The 21,111-nt window shown below is 41.2% G+C and overlaps 1 protein-coding gene across 1 annotated transcript in view; it reads right to left on the bottom strand.

Moving 5' to 3' along the window:
- The window catches only part of SPECC1 (sperm antigen with calponin homology and coiled-coil domains 1), a 58,156-nt gene extending 46,887 nt beyond the window's left edge, over nt 1–11,269 (bottom strand). The window contains exon 1 of the mRNA XM_010192845.1: nt 10,979–11,269. Coding sequence (XP_010191147.1) covers nt 10,979–11,018 — 40 coding nt within the window. The 5' untranslated portion in view covers nt 11,019–11,269. The remainder of the gene's footprint in view (nt 1–10,978) is intronic.
- Nucleotides 11,270–21,111: the final 9,842 nt, after the last annotated feature.

Genomic DNA, 21,111 nt, shown 5'->3' with positions numbered 1-21,111 from the left:
CAAAAAAGTCTTAAAATGCAAATAGAAAAAGACCAGCTCTTCTTGGCGTTCGGTGATTGCAGGCTCCTAGCGCAGCCACAAGAAGGGCTGAAGCTCAAGTTCACATTGTCCCAGCTCAGTGTTATTACAGTGGAAACAGGGTTGCATTCAGAAGGTAAATGAGATGAGATCTGATCAAAATCCTGTTCACAAAGTCTCATTGTGAACTTCAGCTGACTGACTTTCCCCTTTATGGGCCTGTTCACATACAATCCCTCTCTAAATAACAGAAGTAGTTAAAATCTCTTTACTCTGAAAGATGTGCCAGCATCTATACAAAAGAGTTCCTCTAAACATTTCTTACACTATTCACTTGGGTTTCCTGGAGGTTTGTTAAGTCTCAAATGAAAACTCATGCTTGGATATGCCTGTCTTGAATATAATACTGTTCTGTACCCAGTACAAAACCAGTGCAGGCTGTACTGTAAGAGGGAATGCTTGCTCAGAAGTCTAAGCACCAGAGACAGATCAGTGAAGTTCATTGGTGAACCTAACCGGAGGTAAGAACTGTACTGTGTGTATGTATCCTCAGCTACCATGCCTGGTATTCTTCTTCACAAATAAAAATGTCCCTTTCAAATCTGCTCAAGAGTCCAAACAGCATCCAAGGGGCTTCACTGCACCATAAACCTCTGGCACCAAGAGAATCATGAGGGTACCACTGCGTTCATCTCTGAAATGAGGTATATAAAAACCCAAACGTTATACAAATAACCAAACAACATACTTCATAAATGTCACTGCAATCTACCACTGTGCTGCTTTGAATTTCTACACTACCCAGCAACCTGGCATAACAAACATAGGGACATCCAAAGCAAATTGTTTAGTGGATGCTCAGAGAAACTCTATATCATACCCCTACTGGAATGTCCTCCCGATAACCTCAAGCCTGCTGTTTTGGGAACCGTTAATACCAGTGGGCCTGCCAAAAAATATAGTCACCTGCTAAGTATACCCCTTTGTCTATCCCTCAATTAGAGAAAAAAAAAAAAGAGACTAAAACTTTCTGTATGTGTCATTATCCCCAAACTAATCTGGTCAAAGTTACAGAAATCCAGAATTGTCCTTTTTAAAAAAATAAAGCTGGTTCTTTTTATCCAATTTTACAATTCCCACAACTATTACAGCTCATAATTAAAAACATATCATTTATATTCCTTAAGAGGGTCTTGACTCTATATACTTGTGGTATTACCACACCAAAATTAGAGGGATCTCTCTGTTCTGTGACACTTCCTGATTTTTCTTGTTCTGGAACCTTTTCTGCCTATGCACCTGTCAAAATGAGATGATATCACGTATAATCATCTCTTATCTACAGCAAAATGGATTTTAAGCCAAACTCTATTCTGGGTGTTGGTTTTTGGAATTTTTTTTAGGCAACAACTGTTCAAAAATAAACAAACAACTGAGAAAAATATCCATAAATGTGAATCTTTCAGTGAACGGATACAAAACTTCTGGTGTTTCACTCAGATAAGGGATTTTTTAGTTTGATCTGGTTGTTAAATTTGGGGTTTCCTTTGTTTTCCTACCTGTTAATTTGGAGGCTTCTGCTGGCCAGCAGGTGACTACGCTTTGGGGGACATCCTTGAAGTTTACTGACACTTCCCCCAGGGAGATGCTGTTCAGAAAAAGCAGTGGCTTTGCTCTGAGGTAGAGGCAGAAAACTTCTCAACTCATACAGCTGGACTAGGATTAATCCTGAGATAAATGACCACTGGCTGGAGTAACAATCTCAGGATTTTCCTTTCTTCTAGCTTGCAGACATGTAGATCATTGTCTCCAGCTCAGAAAACAGCTTCCCAGCTAATCTAGTCCAGAAATTCATCACTCAGCCGTTACTGGAGTAACAGTGGTGACAAGACAGCTGTACTTTCACTTCTGGAAAACATAATTATACTAAATAGAATACCAGTGTTGAGTGTTTTGAGAAGTATAGGAAATTAAAAAGCAAACAAAAAGCAAGTCTAAATCTAAACAAATAAATTCAGTTAATAATGGTCATCACAGAGTAGCAAGTAGATACCTTCTTCTATGTGCAGTGGATATAGAATGGCTGTCACAACCGAACGTTAACATCTGATCTGTGGCTGGAAGTTAATGAAGAAGAGTTACCCAAACCTCCTGTCCAAGAATCCAATAGGAAAGAAAAAGCAGAAGAACCCTGCTCCTCCCAAACAACTCAGGTGCTGTGGATCACTCCTCTAAGCTACCGAGCTCTGTCTGACATCACATCTACAGGCACAAAGGGTAACAAAAATGCAATTTTAAGCGGGGGAAACGCGTACTATCAACATTTTCACAATTAGAAGGCTACTTTATTTAAGCTGTTTAACTGCTCATGAGGCCATGTTGTGAATTGAGTCATGGAACTGATTTGGCTATAAAATATCTGCATGGTTTTTCCTCCCCTTTCACTTTCTTCATTAAAGGCAGATCCTGATCTAACTCCCTGCCCTTCCCATAAACTCTTCAGCTGACACCACTGAGGGAGCAGCAGCCACCACAGAGGAACGGAGCAGCAGAAAATGCCTTTGTATTTGGAAACCATGGCCTGAACCCTCCAGTTCAGGAACGCTGCCCCACACTTGGCCAAAGGCCAGGGCTGACCAAGCCAAAATAACTTCTTTCCTCATGAATTCTCCAACCCCACTAATCCAGAAAGAGTGGGAAAAGTGGGATTAAAAAATGGAAGTGTGAAAGGAGGTTCCTCCTCCCCTAAAATGGAGGGCAAAATTTAAAATCTAGAGGCCTTTTTCTTCAATTGTTTGCTTAGTGCTTAATAACCAGTATGCATTGCACTGATATTACAACTGCCTTTTGTTTCTAAAATGTGATGACTACATAATAAACCCAGTTTTATTGTAGTGTCCAGCCTGCTTCAGTGAGGGGGTGGGGAGAGGACTGCAATTTAGTTCCCACAGCTCACCCAGAGCTTTAGTATTGCCTAGTATAGCGATAAGGGAGCCAACTAGTACTGTCCTGAATTGCTGACACTAGGAACTAGGCTGAAATCATTAAAACTATCAACACAGGATGAGACGCATCAAGAAATGAGACAGAAGGGGAGAGAGGAAGAAATCTCATAACATAATGAGATGTTTATCTACAAAAAGTTGCCCACTTCAAAGCAGGAAGAGCTTCAACTCCTTGGTAAAAAAAAAAAGAGCTTTTAATTAAAAGATCAGTCAGAGATTTTCCACAGCCAGGCAGCCTCAAAGAAACTATGTGTGGAGGAGGCTGAGAGTAATTTCTAACATGATTAGTCCATTCTCCAAACTCAACAAGGTTTTATGAAAGCAGCACTTCTCACGATGCAGACGATATGGATTGTCGAAATACCCTCAGTCCCTCAAAGAGCACTGTTCCTTCCCTTCTGATCCCTCCATCCTCAGCAGCTTTTGCTTAGGAAAAGCCTGGGAAAATAGTATTAGAGCTTTGTGCCTCCCACCTTGGAGCAAGACAGATTTTAAGCCTATGATGGATGGATGGTCAACTGGATACTCAGCTTCGGGTTAAGCAAAGTTATTGCTATGTACTTTAGCAGGCCTGGAAACACAACATGAGATTATTTCTGTACATTGCTTTAGTCAGCTGAAAACAGGCTGTCTCCTGCACACAACCTTCCATTAGATCAAAGTTTTAAAACCTTTGAAGATTTAAATAAATTGTACCACTTTTCTGGAGCAATCTTTCCGTTGAAGGAATTATATTTGCAGATGGGGATGGATATGACACCACTGCCTTATCCCTTTCCAGCACTACAGCTGGCATTACGTGCTCTTGGGAACAAGACTTAGGCCCTCTTCTGTTTGGTCATATGCTTCTGTTATGTGTTTTGGGGTTTTTTGAGAAAACACGATTTTGACAGTTCACGTTGAACAAGTAAAACGTTGCTTTTTCTCTGAATTTTTGTAATTCAGCAACTATTTTATCATATCACAGATATATGAACACCAGGGCTATCGCACTCTTGGCCAGCTGGTGCCGTGAGCTTTCTCCAAGCAGAGAATACCAGACCCTGCCATGGTGATCATGGAAACTGCCTCACCCCCACTTACCAGCTGTTAACTGTGACTAATGGACCTCACTGCTGAGCTGCTTCTGTTCTGTGCAAGCACAGGGAATCACCTCTGCTGTATTTCAGGAATCAGATGTGGTTTTGTCTATGGGAGTAATTCTCAGCTTTACTTTTGAAGGTTTTTCTCTTCCCTGTCTTGCAGAGAACCAGGCTCCTGCCAACAAATTTATCATTACCCACACCCTTGTAGAAACAGCCCCTACAAAAGTGATTATATGATGCATAATTATGGTTTATAAGGATTTCTACATCTTCAGTATAAATGCTGCAATGTCAAAATGCAGAAGACCTTTAGGGTATGAAACATACAAAAGAATATCCTCCAGATGCAGGGAAGAAGCCACCTTTGCATTTGACTTTGTTCATGCTAATTAAAACAGCTTTCTATCCCTAGTACAGCATGGGATTACTCCAGTCAGTTGGACTAGTCAGAGACAGCTCAGTGATGATCAGGACGACAACATGCTCGGTTTCTATGGCACTTCAAAAGTATTACCTTGGTGTGCTCACATTTGCTTTGCTCCTATCAAAACAGCCCCATATTAAGGTGTTTTTCTACAAACCTACCTAAAGGAAACCATTAAGGTAATCGTAAAAGGTAAACAGGTCAAAATTAAAAGGCTGTAAGAAAATCATATTGCCTTACAGGTTTTTCTGCTGAATTCAAGAATCCTACTACAACGTCCCAAGGCAGAAGCCGTGCAGAAGGGCAGAGTCCTCAAAGATTAAGAGTTCGCTCAATAAACTGTCAATAAATTGTCTCTTTTTGAAGCAGCTTTTCTCTTTTCAGGTATCATCCTAGTTTAGAACTAGAACATATCATCGAAAGCAAACAAAACATAACTAAATACCATTCATCATATTATCCTGAATATTGGTCACCAGCCCATGGCAAAGAAATGCAACAGAAAGGTTAAACTACAACTCTGTAGGGGAAGAAGGAAAAGTCAGCCAACATAAGCACAATATAATGAATGACTAACTGCACCCTGTCCCTAAAGCCTCTTTCCATACATTAACAATCATGACTTCACTGAAGTTACTTGAGCGGCTAAGGGAGCTGGGTCTCTTTAGTTTGCAGAAGAGGAGACTGAGGGGAGACCTCATTCATGTTTATAAATATTTAAAGGGTGAGTGTCACGAGGATGGAGCCAGGCTCTTCTCGGTGACAAACAATGATAGGACAAGGGGTAATGGGCACAAGCTGGAACACAGGAGGTTCCCCTTCAATTGGAGAAGACACTTCTTCTCAGTGAGGGTGACAGAGCCCTGGCCCAGGCTGCCCAGAGAGGTTGTGGAGTCTCCTTCTCTGCAGACATTCAAAACCCGCCTGGACGCCTTCCTGTGTAACCTCATCTGGGTGTTCCTGCTCCGGCAGGGGGATTGGACTGGATGAGCTTTGGAGGTCCCTTCCAGTCCCTAACGGTCTGGGATTCTGTGAAAACTCTTACTGGCTTCAGTAGTGTCCCACTTTCACCAACAATTTTTAACAGCACCAAAGCATCCATCAGGACAAGAATATAAGAGGAACGTAAACCTGCTCACAGGACAGAGATTTACTTAGTCCTTAGTATTTTTCCTAAACAACTGAACAAATTCCAATCAAGACTAAAACTACACAGTTCTTTCATCTTGGTAAGAAGTGGAAAAATAGATGTCCTTGTTTCAGCCAACACATCCCCTACGCATGCTCAGAACTGGACCCCACAAACTCACGTTAGCCTTACATTTTCCAAAGGGTGTATTTTTCCAGCCATCAAAATAAAATTTGCCTGTAAGAACTTTACATTTAAACATTGCTGTTGATAAAAATACAGAGGTTGTTAGTTGTGAGCTATGCAGAGGGGCAGAAAACTGCAGTTCTGATGTAATGCCATAGCCTGGGAGAACAGACCGATAAGCACAGATCACACAAGGACAGAGCACTCTGCCTCAGAACATGCAATCCATTTCTATTGATGCTTATGGAAAAACATTGCTCCTCCATGAAATATAATAGATGGAATATTTCAAAAAAGATCCATGAATATGTGTCTGCTTTGAATCGGGGCAAGAAAAAAGCTGAGGCATGGAAAATCTAGCAGTGTCTATTATCCTCAGAGTTCCTCAGTTTTATATCATCTTTAATCATCATGCTCAAGTTGCTTAGAGATATAGCATAGGAAGTATCAAAAAATAGTGAAAGCATCAAAGATTTGTTAACCTGCTAGAGGTAGTCTGTGAGAACCACAGAAAAATCAAATTAAGTCCTCTTCAAGCAATACAGTGCCAGTGAAATCAGAGTAGTTTGCTTCAGCTTTACAATTTCATGTTGTTCTGAAAGCTACGTTCCCTGTGGAAATCAGGAGATCTTATGGAGAACAAATTAGTAAAATAGCAGAGAAACTAAAAAGAGAAAAACAATAAAAGGAATCACTTTGCTGAAATACCAATAGAAGCTCCAAAACACAGGACTGCTTCTGAACAAACTCATGAACATTTCCAGGGCCCTGGCAGGTTTCAGTGCAATACTTGCTCAAATTTCTCTGACTAGCTTTATAAAATTTAAGATCTTGAGGAACCAAATGTAACCCAAACACACAAAAAAAGCTTTACTTTTTCTGCAAGGCCAGCATTACTGCCTCTTCCTTTCACTCTTCTCCCCTCATTCGAGTCGTTTACTACTGTGTCAGAACCAACACACAATCACAGCCACCCACTGGCTGTTCCCCTATCACTCCACTACTGTCAAGCCAACTGCAGTACATTTACTAAATGCATAAAACAATCTTAAAGAAAGTCAGCTTTTACATTTACTATCATACTAGATCTACTGTTCATAGATCCTAAAACACCACCAGCACTGGAGCAAAAGCACAGTCCGCAAAGCTCTAACCATAGGACAAGCTCTTGCTGACCAGCTCATTCCCAGCAGAAGCTCCCTGCTTTCATCCAAGAATGGCTTTAATTTTCATCAGCAAAACAATGTGACACAAAATTAAATGCATAAACCACATCCTGCTGTCTGCCATACCCTAAAAGTTCTTGTAAAAGCTCTGGTCCTGCCCATAGAGAAAGTACTCCCACCCAGCACATCTTCCAGCCAACGCTGGAAACCATTACAAAGGCCCTCGCAGTCGTGCAGGAGAGCTTACTGACCTCTTCCATTAATTTGGCATTCATTAGCCTCATCTTGAGATTAGGGGACCTCGGATTATCACTTAATTCTGCCTCAAACAGATAATTTCAGAGGCAGCAAATTAGTCATACTGATGACTAAATTCCTCTAAGAGGCCAGTCCAAGTTGTGACATAGGCTCTTGGCTGCACTCATCTCCCTGGCTTGCAGAGCAGAAGAGACCACTGCCATTTCACATCTGTTTGTCGGTATTTCTGAGATTATTTAATCATGTCAGCCCAGTCAAGTCACATCACAAGACTAATCAACAGAGCTGGCCCTAACTGGCCTTGGAAGAGAGGCTGAAGTCAAGCAAAAATTACCCTCCAGGGGAAAATAAAAGTTCTTCAGTGCCATTTTAATCAGCAGTGTGTTACTACTCTGAAAAATGAGAGCATTTGTAAAACCCCGATGCAAGAATGACTTGTGGGAAGAAGAGGTGACTAAGGAATTAAACTATCCACTGGAGAGCAAATGGTGGTTTGCTGGCTCCGCTGGGAACAAAAGGTCTACAGCTCACTGCCCGAACACGAGGAGGACATGACTTGCTGTTGGTATTTCCATGAAAGCTGTGATATGATTCATTGGCTTTGCTGGCCCCTCTCCACCCTCCCTTCCCCCCACAGCATCATTAAACTCATCTGTTCCCCTGAGCTCTTGCTTGGCAGAAATGGCATGCTGACATACAACAGAGTTAAAATGAATGGCTCCCATGTTTAGAAGAAAGGAAGAGAAGCGTGTGAGAGACTAAAGAGAGCACCCAGCAAAGATCTGACTATGCAGCTCAAAGAAAGAAAGAAATAATAAGAAATAATACATTTCTACAATACAGAGACTTCCATGATAAAGGGTATATTTTACAAACTATTTATCCTACAGTGAAGAATCCCTTCCTCAAACAGAAAATGAAGCCACCCCTAGGCCAGGGCAAAACGGACCTAAGAAAACAGAACAATACTGGCTTAGTGTGTGCACTGACATTTGATATTCTCATCCAAGCCGTGTAAGCATGTTTTACAAACAAGCACAGTCCCAAAAAAAGTCTAACCCTTGGATAACCCCACCCGTCACCTTGTTCCAACTAGAGAAGTTAACATTTCCCATTCAACTGCTACTTTCAAGAAAATTTTTGTATGTATTGAGCCATTTTTTCCACCTCTTCCCAAGGAGATTAATCATCACATCACCTGCAGATGTTTAGAGGATAAACAAAACGCCACCATCGCCGTATCAACCAATGTCAAAGGATCTGAGCACTCCTGTTCAGAAATACACAGGCTGCCTCGCTGTTTCCAAGGCAAACTAGTGTTTGAAATGCTGCTTCTCTTAATAAATATTGGTGTGCTGGATAACATTGTATTCTTCCACACAACTCCCACGAAGCTTTTTCACAGGTGCTCTGGCCTGTGTATACACGAATGGCTCCTTTAGCTTGAGGCAGCCAGGCTCAGAAGCAGAAAACTAACTCTACTGATGAACTGCAGCAGTATCCACTGTTGTTTTACATCTTTTTCTGTACTGCTTCATAGGTGTTTTCATTCTAAAACCTCCATGTGCTTTATACGAATATTGAGAGCACTCACATATAGCAGGAAAAGCGACCACATTCCAAGAAGGAAAGTTTGGGCAAACAAGTGGTGCAAACTTAGGTCATACACCACAAAAGTTCTTGCAAACGATTGTAAAAACGGTTTAAAGTAAGTTTTAAATTAAAAGTCAGGAAAAGCCTGTAGAATCTAGCATTATTACAATCTCCTCAACTCCTTTCTAGACAATTTTACGCTCTTACTTACAGTATCACAGTTATTCTAGATATAGGTATTCCTGAACAGGATCTTATTTAAGTTCATCCAAGCAGACACAAAGCCCAAGGTAGACACTTCCAGGTATCACATTCTAATGTGAAAAATAAGTGTTCGACTCCTAGTCGTCAAAAATCAACACCAGTTCTGTTGCAGATGTCTTGACATTATCCCCTGAATTCCAAACCATGAGCTCTCACACACAAGGAATATGTTGTCAGAATTTATTCTATCAGCAGTGATATTCTTGGAACTTTTTTCATGATTAAACAGTCTCGAGCTTGTAGTTCAACGCAAAATGCTCCGCGTTTCTCAGTGATATTCATACCTTACAAAAACAGTGAGCACATTAAAACATGACCTAGTGCAGCCCACATTTAAAAACTGAGTTGTAAAACTGTAGGTGCAACAGAAGCATAACTCTTTCCTCTTCAGTTAAAAAAAAAATAAGTCATAGGAAAAGAGAAAACAAAGGATGAAAGAGATTTTCAAAACCCACAGGGGGTCTGCACACTCATTTATCATCTGCGTTAACAGTAATAAGCTGCGCAAATCCCACCACTAGCCCTGCAAAATCAGAGACAGTGTTCTCATATGTGATCAGAATTCAGCACTGTACATCCCCATGCCATTATCCATCTCTCCTTTAGTTTATCGTCACTATTATTCCCTCCTCAAACAACAGTAACGTGGTTTTTTCCAGCAAGACCTCTATAGCTGGCAGTGGCCAGTGAAATACAGATGTCACAGCCGGCCCGGGGATGTAGGCAGCCATACTTTCCAGCCTAAAGTTTAACTTTCCCCTAGGGCAGCATTTCTTCTGGTGACTGGATACTGGCAGCTTTTGTGTTCTTCATTAGGCTGCTGATTAACGCAGTGCTAGAGAGTTCTCCTCTACACCTCACTGCTGGTCCAGCACTCTATTGTGAGAGATCCTAGAGCAGCAATGCAGCTGTGTTCGCCTCTTGCTTTTCGTCACAATACTAGAGATCGGGTACAGATGTATTTGCTTTTAAAACAATAACTACATATCCAATCCAAAGTTATAAAGAAATCCTGACCAAGCAGTAACAACTTTAATGAAATTTTCTGAATGAAATTCCCATGGCAACAGTAAGAAACAGAGTGCCAGGAAATACAACCGATTCCAGTTTTCTGTACGGTAAAGGGTTCCAAGCTTGAACATAAAGAAATAAACAGCAGAAATCAGCAGCCACACCATTTTTTCCTCATTCAGCATTTGAGAAACAAGCAAAATAAATCAAAAGGCAGCCAAAACAGTACCACGGCATCAGAAAAAAATTACTAACCCTCCTAGTGTACAGACATTTGGCATAAGGGGAATGAGATATACCTGATACTGGCTCTTGGCTTTCTATAAAATCTGCTGCTGATTAACATGCAAAGCACTACACTTCTGGAAGGACAATGGTGGGAAGACCTTCCACAAAGGCATCATTTTAAATTCTAAGGCCTAGAACATTTCAGGCCTCAGGCCACGAACAATGGTAAAGGCTAACACAGGCAAGCTGCGGATCCTGCCAAGTTGTACGTACAGCGCTAGATAGGCTTTGTAACTTTTCAGCTGCATCATGCAGACTCTGTAAAATAGTATCTGTCAAGCATTAAGGCCCCTCCCTTGTAGGCATTTCTGTTCCAACCAAATGATTTCTTTCAGAAAAGCTTCCCTAAGGACGGTGCTGCGATCTCAGGTACGGAGCAGTAACAAGCACCAGGTAACCAGCAGTAATTTCTCTATCAGGCTCGGAGGCATCAGCGTGAGCTGTGCCAGCAACCTCCGCTTCCGCTCAGCGGGACACCGCGGTGAAAGCCCCGGAGAACAAAACCCATCCCTGCAGCACCAGCCCCGGCGCTTCGCCCGCTCCCTACAGACCTTGATCGTGCTCCTCCGTTCGCCCAGGCTGGTTGCCCATCTTCGGTCACTCCCCCAGGATCCTCTAGGACCCCAACGCCTCGCTCATGCCCGGTGCCGGCGGCGGACCTGCCCCTGTCTGCTTTTCCCGTCCGCGCTTCAGGCAACTTCAACGGGGAGAAAGAAGTCAGCTCCTTCCTCGTTCCCGGGCCCAGGAACAGAGCCGGCTGCTCATGCTGGAGCAGCTGCGGCTCTCCCTCCTACCTCATTACAATATTATGCACCGAAGGCCGGCCTGGGCAGTTAATTAGCCGCCTGATTGCTGGAATAAAAGGAGGGGGAGAAAGAGGCAGAGAAAGGGCGAGCGGCTGAAGGCGGAGAGCCTCGCCGAGCGCCGGGAGCCGCCCAGGGGCGCCGAGCTGAACTGCAGCCGGTTCGGGGAGAGGCGCTGGAGGTATCCGGCCCCGCTGGAGCCAGGAACCAAGCGCCAGTACGGAGAACTTCGCTTGGAAACGGTAGCAGGGCCTTTGGTGCCCCAAGAGGGGGAGACGGATGAGGGGCCAGGGGCTGGTTCTAGACCATACACCGTCAAATTTCAAAACTAGGCCCTGAAATGCAACTGGGAGTGAGGAAGAGCAGAAGGACCCTCAGCAAAGAGCTGCCAAATGCCGCCAAAGCAAAGACAAACTTCATTTTGCCCCAGTTCACAACACCCAAAGCAGGCTTACCATGGAGCAAACAGGTCCTGCTCACAGATCCAAGTACACTGCTGAGCAGAGATACACTTACTCATCTGGTTAATGATGGCTCTTAACTAAGCTGTCACAAGAATTAGGGGACCCAATTTCAGAAATGCTCAGCGTCTTCTGAAAACTTAAATAAGTAAAAGATAACTGAAATGGAGATTGAACTCCTCTGAAAACCTGGTCATGAGCATAAGTTGCTTCTGGAAAGCCTTGTCTATCAGATTTGTTCCCACACCCTCTAGGGCTAGTCCTGGGTAAGCTTGAGCATTCCCAGCACATTGCAAGTTAACATAAATATTGTAAAAACAATCTACAGGACACACTGAATGCTATTAAAACCTAATTCTCTTTGTTGAGGTAAGGACATGGTGTTTTGGTATTCCTAAAAAACAATTAGTTATTTCCAAAATTCCCCTCATGCTAGTTCCTCACAGGGACTGAAAAAACCCAACCAAACCTGAGAGCCACTACTTCATCTAGCAGCTGCAACCACAGATATGATCTACATACTGCATCTCTGTCATCAGGATTTTTGACTGTGACTTGTACTGCAAGAGCAGCTGCACAAGGCAGGCCTACCCACAGAGTCAGCCCAACAACCCGTCTTTCAAAGAGAGAAATCAGGATGCTCCTCACTAATGAGGCCATGATGTATGTGGGAAACAAGAATACCAAATTACTCCAGTCATGTTTCCATTACATGTTTAATTAACAAAATCTTCTTCTTAAAGTCTTGGCTTCAACAAGAGAGTTAAAAATAAATTCAGAAATAAAACAAATATGTGTCCTAGGCTCAAAACAGATTGAAAATAAAAGATACAGAAATTAAGACACAATTTGATCTAGCTACTTGTGAAGCCATTGTTTCAAAGAAAGACTGGAGATAATTCAATACAATAGAGACAGAATTTTGCTAATACTTCAGTACAATAGGGTGAGTTAGTTGTCAATCTTCAATTTTTCATTGTTCTTACTCTGACACTTTATGGATAAAGCTAAAAGTTTTCATACAGCTGTCTATATTTAAATGAATAAATTAAACAAAACTCCTGTCTACTTCTGTCTTATGACATGCTAAGTATAAAATGCTTTGTCTAATGAATAAACATTTAAGTTCTATGTAAAAGGACCATTGATAGTGTATTCTTTTCTAAAGACCATCTTATGGTTTCCTAAATGCTGCATCAGCTTGCCTTCCTCAAAGGTACAGATACAAACATCCTCCAACTGCTGTTGAAATGTATGTCAAGAGAGAGATTTTCTATTACAGACTAAAGAGCGACTTCTGCTTTTCTTCAACAGGCTCCACCAGAGGGACTGCATTAGCCAAGATAATCTCCTGGGTTGATGAATCCTGACACTGAGCATTTATTATTTCAACACCTGCTCTCTGTTTCTGTAAGAGAAAAGGGAATAGTGCAACAGGGTCCCAGTACAGCATGGGGTGCAAGCCTGGAGTAATTATAAAACGTAATCACCGAGTCAGAGCAAACACACCTGAAACCTGAGCACTGAGAAGAGTCACAACTGGAAGAACCAATCTGTTCTTTTTGACAATGGCACGAAACAGAAGTCAGAACATTTTAACACCACGATAGGGAGAATGATGTCAGGCAAAAGACTTCTAGCCCAAGTCCACAGTGAAATGGAAGGTATGAATTTTAAATTACAACTAGCCTGAGCAGAACTCATGGAGAAGAGATTACTGTTCACGGAGCCCAGAGCTCAGACTGAGGAAAAGGAAAAAGGAATAATAACAAGCACAGTGAGTAGGTAATAGATTATGAGAGATGCATGGCTAAATCTTTACACAACTACTTATTATCTGAACTTTTTACATTATTTTCCCTTCCTCATCAGTAATAAAGGTATAAAAATAAGTGAATGAACAATTTCATCTCTACAGAGTAGGCTGGCTGGTTTCTTCATAGGCACGAAGGTTGACTATCAATTTGCACTACCCACTTGTGAGACTGCCAATAAAACACCACAAACACCCCTTTTCTATATAGTGAGAATGGGAATGAATTACTGAAGGTGTGACATGCATAATTCTTTCGACTCACTAGTCAAGTGACAGGACTTATTTGCCAGACAACCTTTCCTCAGACCTTACTCTTACCACACAGCACATTCATTAGCATCGCTTCTGAAAGGTCAAATTGTAATTCATCTTCAAAAGAAAAAGCATGTTCTCAAATTTCCAGATAAGTGACAGTCTTTTCAGAAAGCAACATCTGAAGAAGTTACAGATGCTGACCAGGACCTCCAGGGGCAGGACCTTCTGGCAAAGACTGAACTAAACTAAATGGGCCTGAAGGGCAGACTCTATTGGTATCAGAATTCACACTATCATGATCTACTTCCATTAGTGATAAGGATTTTCTGAGCGTTATGTACATACATAGAGGGGGAAGAAATCTACAAAAATATGTGTATTATGTACAGTAGTGGACCCCAAAGGATTAGGAATAATAGCATCTATGTTGAAACTGAGAAGAAAGAGCAAGTTTATTTTTAAACATGCTAAAAATCTTTCTTTTCGTTGTGAGGACACTGGGTGAGGTCAGAGTTAAGTTCATGGCACAGAACTGCAGCCTTCCAGGAACCCATCTGAGGTGTTGCTGTCAATCCCTCCCTCTTATTTACAGTATTAAAATGTAATGTAAGCCAAAAGCTGCTGAAAAAAACAGCGGGGGGGAGGGGGGGAAGAACAAGAAGACAAGGAATGCCAAGCCCTCTCCTGCTGCACATACTTGTTAGACCAGGCCAGCTCTGCATTCCTTTCTTGCGCTCCCTCCCGTTCTTTAAGTGCAAACACAATGGCACTGGGCCAAGGCATTTTGGCTCAGATACTTTTAGGCCTACAGAATTTGTGTAAAGGATCATTTATCTTCAAGCCAGCTGAAGGAAAGCTTATAATTAACCTAGGGCAGGTAGTCAGCACAAGGTTGTGTTGACTTTGCTTAACAACTTCACTAGAGAAGTCTGAAAAGAAATGAAAACAAAGTGAGAGATCACAGATTTGTGCTATTCCTGGACCATCCAAGCATGCTCCCCTTTCTGTTTAGGTATCCCTAGCAAGGCTTTTGTGATCATCACAGTTGGCTTACAGCTGTAACGGATCTTCCCGGTATGTGTTGGCTTAAGCCAATTAACTGTCAACAATTTAATGAGTTAAGTCATTACAGTTTTTAGGATTTAGCATTTCAGTATCCCTACCACACACTGAATCCTCTTAACTGGCTCAGGTCCCAGGGTGGCAAACCTGTGCCAACAAAGTCGTTCTCAGGAGAACACACAACAGAGAAAAGGGGCTCTATGTCACAGGTGGTTTTAACAAGAAGTTGCATGCAAAATCTTACAGTGTGCTAATAGTGCAGTAAATGTATATAGAGCAGCAGATTAAGAAAGCAACAAAACTAAAAAAGGTACATGTTGCAGACAGTGCTGTCAGCAGAAGTTAATTCTTACTCCCAGTGCCCTCTCATACTCCCCAGTGCCCTTGCAGTCCTCCCCAATATCCTCCCAGTATGGCCTAGTGCCCTGACAGTTCTGCCCAGTGGCCCTCAGTGTCCTCCCAGTTCCCAAGCCAATCCCCCCAGTCCATGCAATGGTAACCATGGCACCCCATAACCATGGCAACCAGTAACCATGGCAACCAGCTGTGAATGCCTCACAAAGAAACTGTTATCGTTAATAGGATCAGGTATCAGAAATCCCAACAGGCAGTCGCTGAAACGCATGGCTCCCACTCCATTCCCAGTTATGGAAGAAGGTTCAGACATCGCAGCCAACAGACCAAAAGAATAATTACGTCAGTAAACCTTCATGTGCCACCTCCAGAACAAGAAGAGAGCATCCACCAATAGATCCCTCTAGTTCAAGGAACCACGGGACTGAGATCTTGAGCCAACCCGTATCAGCTTAATGATAAGACTATTGCTATTTTTTCATTAAGAGCTACTGAGCTCCTCCTGCCTACTGGAATAATTGTCTTTTCCAATTAAAATATCATATTAGAGAATATTTTAACATCTTTATCAAAGGGGTAAAAGAATCCCAAACAGTCCTGTGAAGCAGTGCTCATTCCAAGCCATTCTAAGATGTGGAACTGCCCATGGGTTACAGAAAGAAGGAGCAAAGATTAGAAGAAAATGTAAAGTTAACGTGACAACAAACACCATACAGGAACCTCTTCAGCAAAGGCACCAGAAGTGAACATATGCATTTGAGTACACTATCACAAGAAGGAAAATCATTGTAAGAAGAAATAAGGGAAGCTTGACAAGTAGCTGCCATAAACTAAATCTGAAATGCCAAATCCGATTTACCTCAACTCGAGCTTTCACTTTAGAGGTTAGTGGGTGAAATCTTCTAAAACAGTGCTGGAATTTGGTCTGATTACTTGATACCTGGGGAAATCATAGCTAGACGAAATATTTTGCTAAGTGATGTCAGAGAGGTTAAGGTTCAGGTTCCCAATTCCACCAGTGTGCTACAAACGCCCGTGCAGATATGCATAAGTGTGTGGATACGTCAATACACATATCCAGCTACATGTAAACACAGACATATATTTCCGCATTGTTTTGCATGTTAAATTCCTGCAATACTTTTTGCAATTTTGAATGACACCTTGACAAAGCTTTTTTTTTTTTTTGAGCCTTCATTTCCCTTCTTATGTCAGTTCTGGAGCTAGAATCTCTTTTTCTTTATAAGAAAGAATAATTATGCAAAAGCTGTGTCTTGTACCCAGAAAGGGTAGCAAAACACAACTAGCTTTCCAGATGAAGTTTTAAAGCATATTTATTGTTCCTGGGAAACCCCCAGATGAGATCAGTCATTTGGTTTCTAGTGAAGCTTTGTGGAACAGAACGTACCAACCTCATTAGTGTCTCTCACTCCTGTCTCTTATCTTTCCCAAGAAAAGTGAGACGGTAACGAGACTGAATGCAAAGTGCAGCAACCTTTCTACAAACCTACAGTAGTCCTTTGATGTGACAGATCACAAAAAGCAGGTGCTGTCAAAAACTGATGTATGGATGAGGAAAACGGCCCCAAGGTCAACAGAGCTGTCCTTCAAAAGAAATCACTTTCCTTTTTCCTGTTATAACTGGGGTGCGTTAGTGTCTTACGAAGAATTAAACTGTCAATTAGATTATTTTTTTCCCCAAGGATTTTTTTTAAAGCAATGTTTTATTGAGAAAAATACTTTTCTTGAGTTTTCTGACCATGCAGAGAAGGCTTCTGGTCTGGATTAACTTCACATTAACCTCAATGGTTACCCCGCATCAGAAAGTGACAAACACTGGCCAAGCAGAGAAGTGAGCAGAAAGTCTGTAAATTTGATCGATTCCATATATTACTCCCAAACAAGAATCTTGAAATACCAATTCTATAAATATGCAGCAAGTTCTGAAATCGAGTTTGCCACATTTTCAGTTTTGACAGGAAACATATTTAATGAGTGATACGCGCACTACAACCGTATACCAGCCTCCCCTCTAAAATCAACTGAGTTTCACAAGTGACACTCAGACTTTCCCAGCACTAACACTGGTTGTGGCCAGTTGGCCTCATTTAATTAAAGCCCATCTTTTCTGAATATCACTGTCAACATAGAAATACTACAAGCACTTATGCATTAGGGGGAAATAAAGATTTCTTTTTACATAAATTACACAGTAAACAGAAACAGTGATGGAATAACAGTATGTGCTCTACTAGAGTTAGGAATGAATTGAAGATACGTATATCTGTATCATATTTAGTCATTGGGACATTAACTTTGATCATCTGGCAAGAATGTGAAAGAGAATTCACAGAAAAACTTCATCAAAATTGGGGCCTTCCTTATTGGAACTGAACGTTGTTCAAACCAAGCTGTTCCAGGACAGAATATAGTCCTCAGGTCCTTCTGTTGCCTTCACTGATTATGCCAAGTTTCTTGGTATTTTGATTTTTTTTTTTATTATTTAATTTACCAGGCTTATTGAAACAGCATGCTTTGTACAGCTTGACTTTGAATGCTGGCAGTGTTCCAGTCTGGGATTAGCAGCTTTTGTGCAGGTAACCTACAGTTCAGATTCTCTACACTAGATGCCTAAGAGATAATTGAAACCCTCAAATTCTGCGTTTGCCTCTTCTGTGCTCCTGTATTGGCTCTGTCTCCTATCACTGATGTTGGTCAACTCAACAGGCACGCACAGAAAGCAGCACACTTGTTGCTATTACAAGCCAATTATTGATTTTCCCATTTAATGTGTAGTAAATGGTCATTTCTGATGGAGCATAGGATGACACAGTAGGCCAACCCTTGCATTCCTGCTGGCACCTTGGCTTCTCCCAGCCTCCATAAATATAAACACATCCCATTCTCATTGTGAGAAGGTGCAGTACCTGCCTTCAAACATGGTTTCAGCTTTAAAGAGATCCTGAGCTTGTCAGTAAAACACCCAGGATCGCTACAAAGAATGTTAGGTGATTAAAATATTATTATTGACAGTTTCCTACTGTTTCTAAGGCAAATTCAATAGGTCTATATAGATTTAGACTTTATTGAGAAATAAAGGAGTAAGCAGATGAAGCAGCCTGAGAAAAAGTACAGCTATTGTTACTTACATTTCAAGAGTAACTGATATTTCATATTGTAGCTGGCAGAGCTTGATATAAAAACAACAACAACAAAAAAATCAATATATTTGTGAGAAATGGGGATGCCTGATGATTTCTGAATGCTTTCAGATTACGTGCTCACAGCTCAGCACAGCCACACATCCTTGCTGTATTTCTTTTCCAATGTCCAGGATAAGACTTCTTTCGGTTCCTGTCAAATCTGACAGATAATAGCTGCTGGCACTGAAATAACATCAAGGAAGCACATGAACATGATTAAACTAGACAGCCTTGAGGGAAATTTCAGAAAGTGCTTGAATTGGGAGTTTGTAAGGAATGAGTGACAGAACTGAAAGCAAGGATTCAGAATAATTTCTAGGATCCATTGAGCAAATAATTTCACCTGTCTAAACCTCACACTTTCTATTTGCATACCGGTACTACCATGCAGTGCTCTTCCTGAGAAACATATGATCACATAAGAAGCTTTGAAATTATCTGTGAAACTGCATTATTTAAGGTTATTTGGTTTGCAAACCTTGAAGGAGCAGAATCTGAAAACTCACCAATTCCCTATAATCCTGAACCTTAAGGAGAAGCGTCCTAGTTTCTCATGAAGATATAAGTTTCCCTACTTAAATATTTTTAAAGGCGTTATTTACTATATGGCTTCATAGATTGGATGGCTTTACAAGTGCATATATTAAAATATTTTCAAAATTAGTGATCTCTTCCTCCTGTTTCGCAATTTTTTTTCAGGTCTTTTTCATCTACTGAAACATTAAAAGCAAAGCAAGAGCTCTGTATGTTTTGTGTGTTAATATAAAACTAAATTGCTACTTCAGGACAGTACATGGAAAGACATAACACTGTGGATGAGGAAGCTGAATCCAAGACATTTGTTTCTCCCCATGTGTCATTTCCCATTATTTGGTATTTCAAAACTGCCAAGCGGATACAAAGCCAAACATCCCAGCACAGAACTTCCAGCCAGAGTCCATCTCCATTTGCTCAACTCCACTTGCCAAGAATGGAGATATGAGATAGGCCTCATCTCCCCTTAAGTCACTTATGATTTACTGCGTTAGCTTCCAGCAAGGCAGACAGGGGTAGTTATGTCAGCAAAGGCTACAATGAATAACTTAAACTCCACCAAGGGCAGCATACAAAGAAGCCTGTTTAAACTTGCAATCTTGATGTCAATTATTTATTATCTGCAGCATTTGGAACACGTGCTATTGCTCAAGGTCAACACACAAGTGCTGGACAGACACCCTCGAAGATGAAAGAAATCCAAGCTGCTTTTTTTTTTTCTTTTCCATATCTGGTTTCTTTTTAGTTCTCTTACACAATACCATAACACCACCAGAGTCGAGTTGGAAGCAATATAATATAATTTCAGGAAAATAATCAAATCACTCACTTGAGCAACAGACAAAGAGAGCCCAATCTAAAAATCACAAACAACTGGAGGGGTGTGAGAAGACACAATGTCTGCAGTTAAGACATGAAAGGAAAATACAGATCTGATGAAGGCAACCAAAGAAGCTAAAGAAAGTAGTTTCAGAACAAAATTTCAAGATGTACACAGTTAGCTATGTACACAAACATCTGCATTTCCCAGCTACAGAAATGTTCCCACTTGGATTAGCTCCACAGTCAGTTTGCATTGCAGTGTAGTCCTGATCACAATCAGACTATTTAGGATACCATTTCAATAAAATATAGCAGCTGAAACAATGTTCTTTCCTTTTCTACTTAATGTTCCCAGGAACATGCTGTGCCCTCTAACACATCTGACTTTTAATTTTCCTCTTAGCAGCAATATACAATTAGCAGCAATTAGCAATTCCAATGCCTAACGTTCTGTGATTCTGTGATATACTGTCTTATAAAATGCCTATTGGTATTTTTTTCATAGTGTGACAATGTAACAGTAGCATTAGCTTTGTAACCTTGCTCACTAATATCTAGCACTTTTCAGTGGCCATGATTGCAACACATTCTCAAAATATAGCTAAGTGTCCAAGGTCCCTGTTGGCCTATGGAATCACTGTGAAAATTAAGGTATGCAAGACACATGTCTTTTTGTGTACATACCTGTAGATAGCCCCTGTAAGACCTGGGATGGTTCTCCCTAAATTAAAAGGGATTTTAGAGGGATAGCTCTTAAATTCTTAGCATTTGTCTACACAATATATATAGCTCCACACTTGGACTCTTTTCACCCTGCACTAATATTCCCATTTATACTTCTACAAATACTGATGCAAAGCAATACATGAGGTCAGATCTAATGATGTAATTTAAATTGGCAAAACAATACCCAGATGTAACGTGACCTCCATAAACCATTTTACCCTTTGTGTTTAAAGTAGTCATCATCATAAATCTTATCCCTCCCTCAATCCCAGTTATTATACATGCATGCAGAAGGGGGCTCTCTATTCCAGCGCTAGTATTTATGTATCTGACATATGTGTTCCATCCTGGACTCCCTGCAGTGCTGTTTCCCTGGCTGCATTCCTGGATCCTTTACTGCATCATCTGTACAGGTTTTCTTCTCCCTACATTACTACTCCCAGGCATTTTTTGCTAGCTTCATGCCTCTTTATTGGCTGGTGAATCTCAAATGCCTTTGGATACAACTAGTCACTATTAAATTTGAGGATTTACACACTGATTAACTGCAGAACAGGATGTCTTTGTGTTACTGTGAGGCATTTATGCCATTACAGGATGCATCATTTTCTTTTGGGAGTGGAGGAGAATATACAAAGAATTCCATCC

The sequence above is a fragment of the Mesitornis unicolor genome, unplaced genomic scaffold, assembly GCF_000695765.1.
Source record: "Mesitornis unicolor isolate BGI_N332 unplaced genomic scaffold, ASM69576v1 scaffold9389, whole genome shotgun sequence".
NCBI classification, from domain to species: Eukaryota; Metazoa; Chordata; class Aves; order Mesitornithiformes; family Mesitornithidae; genus Mesitornis; species Mesitornis unicolor.
Note: the sequence above shows the minus strand (reverse complement) of the source record. Positions and strands in the feature narration are given on the sequence as shown.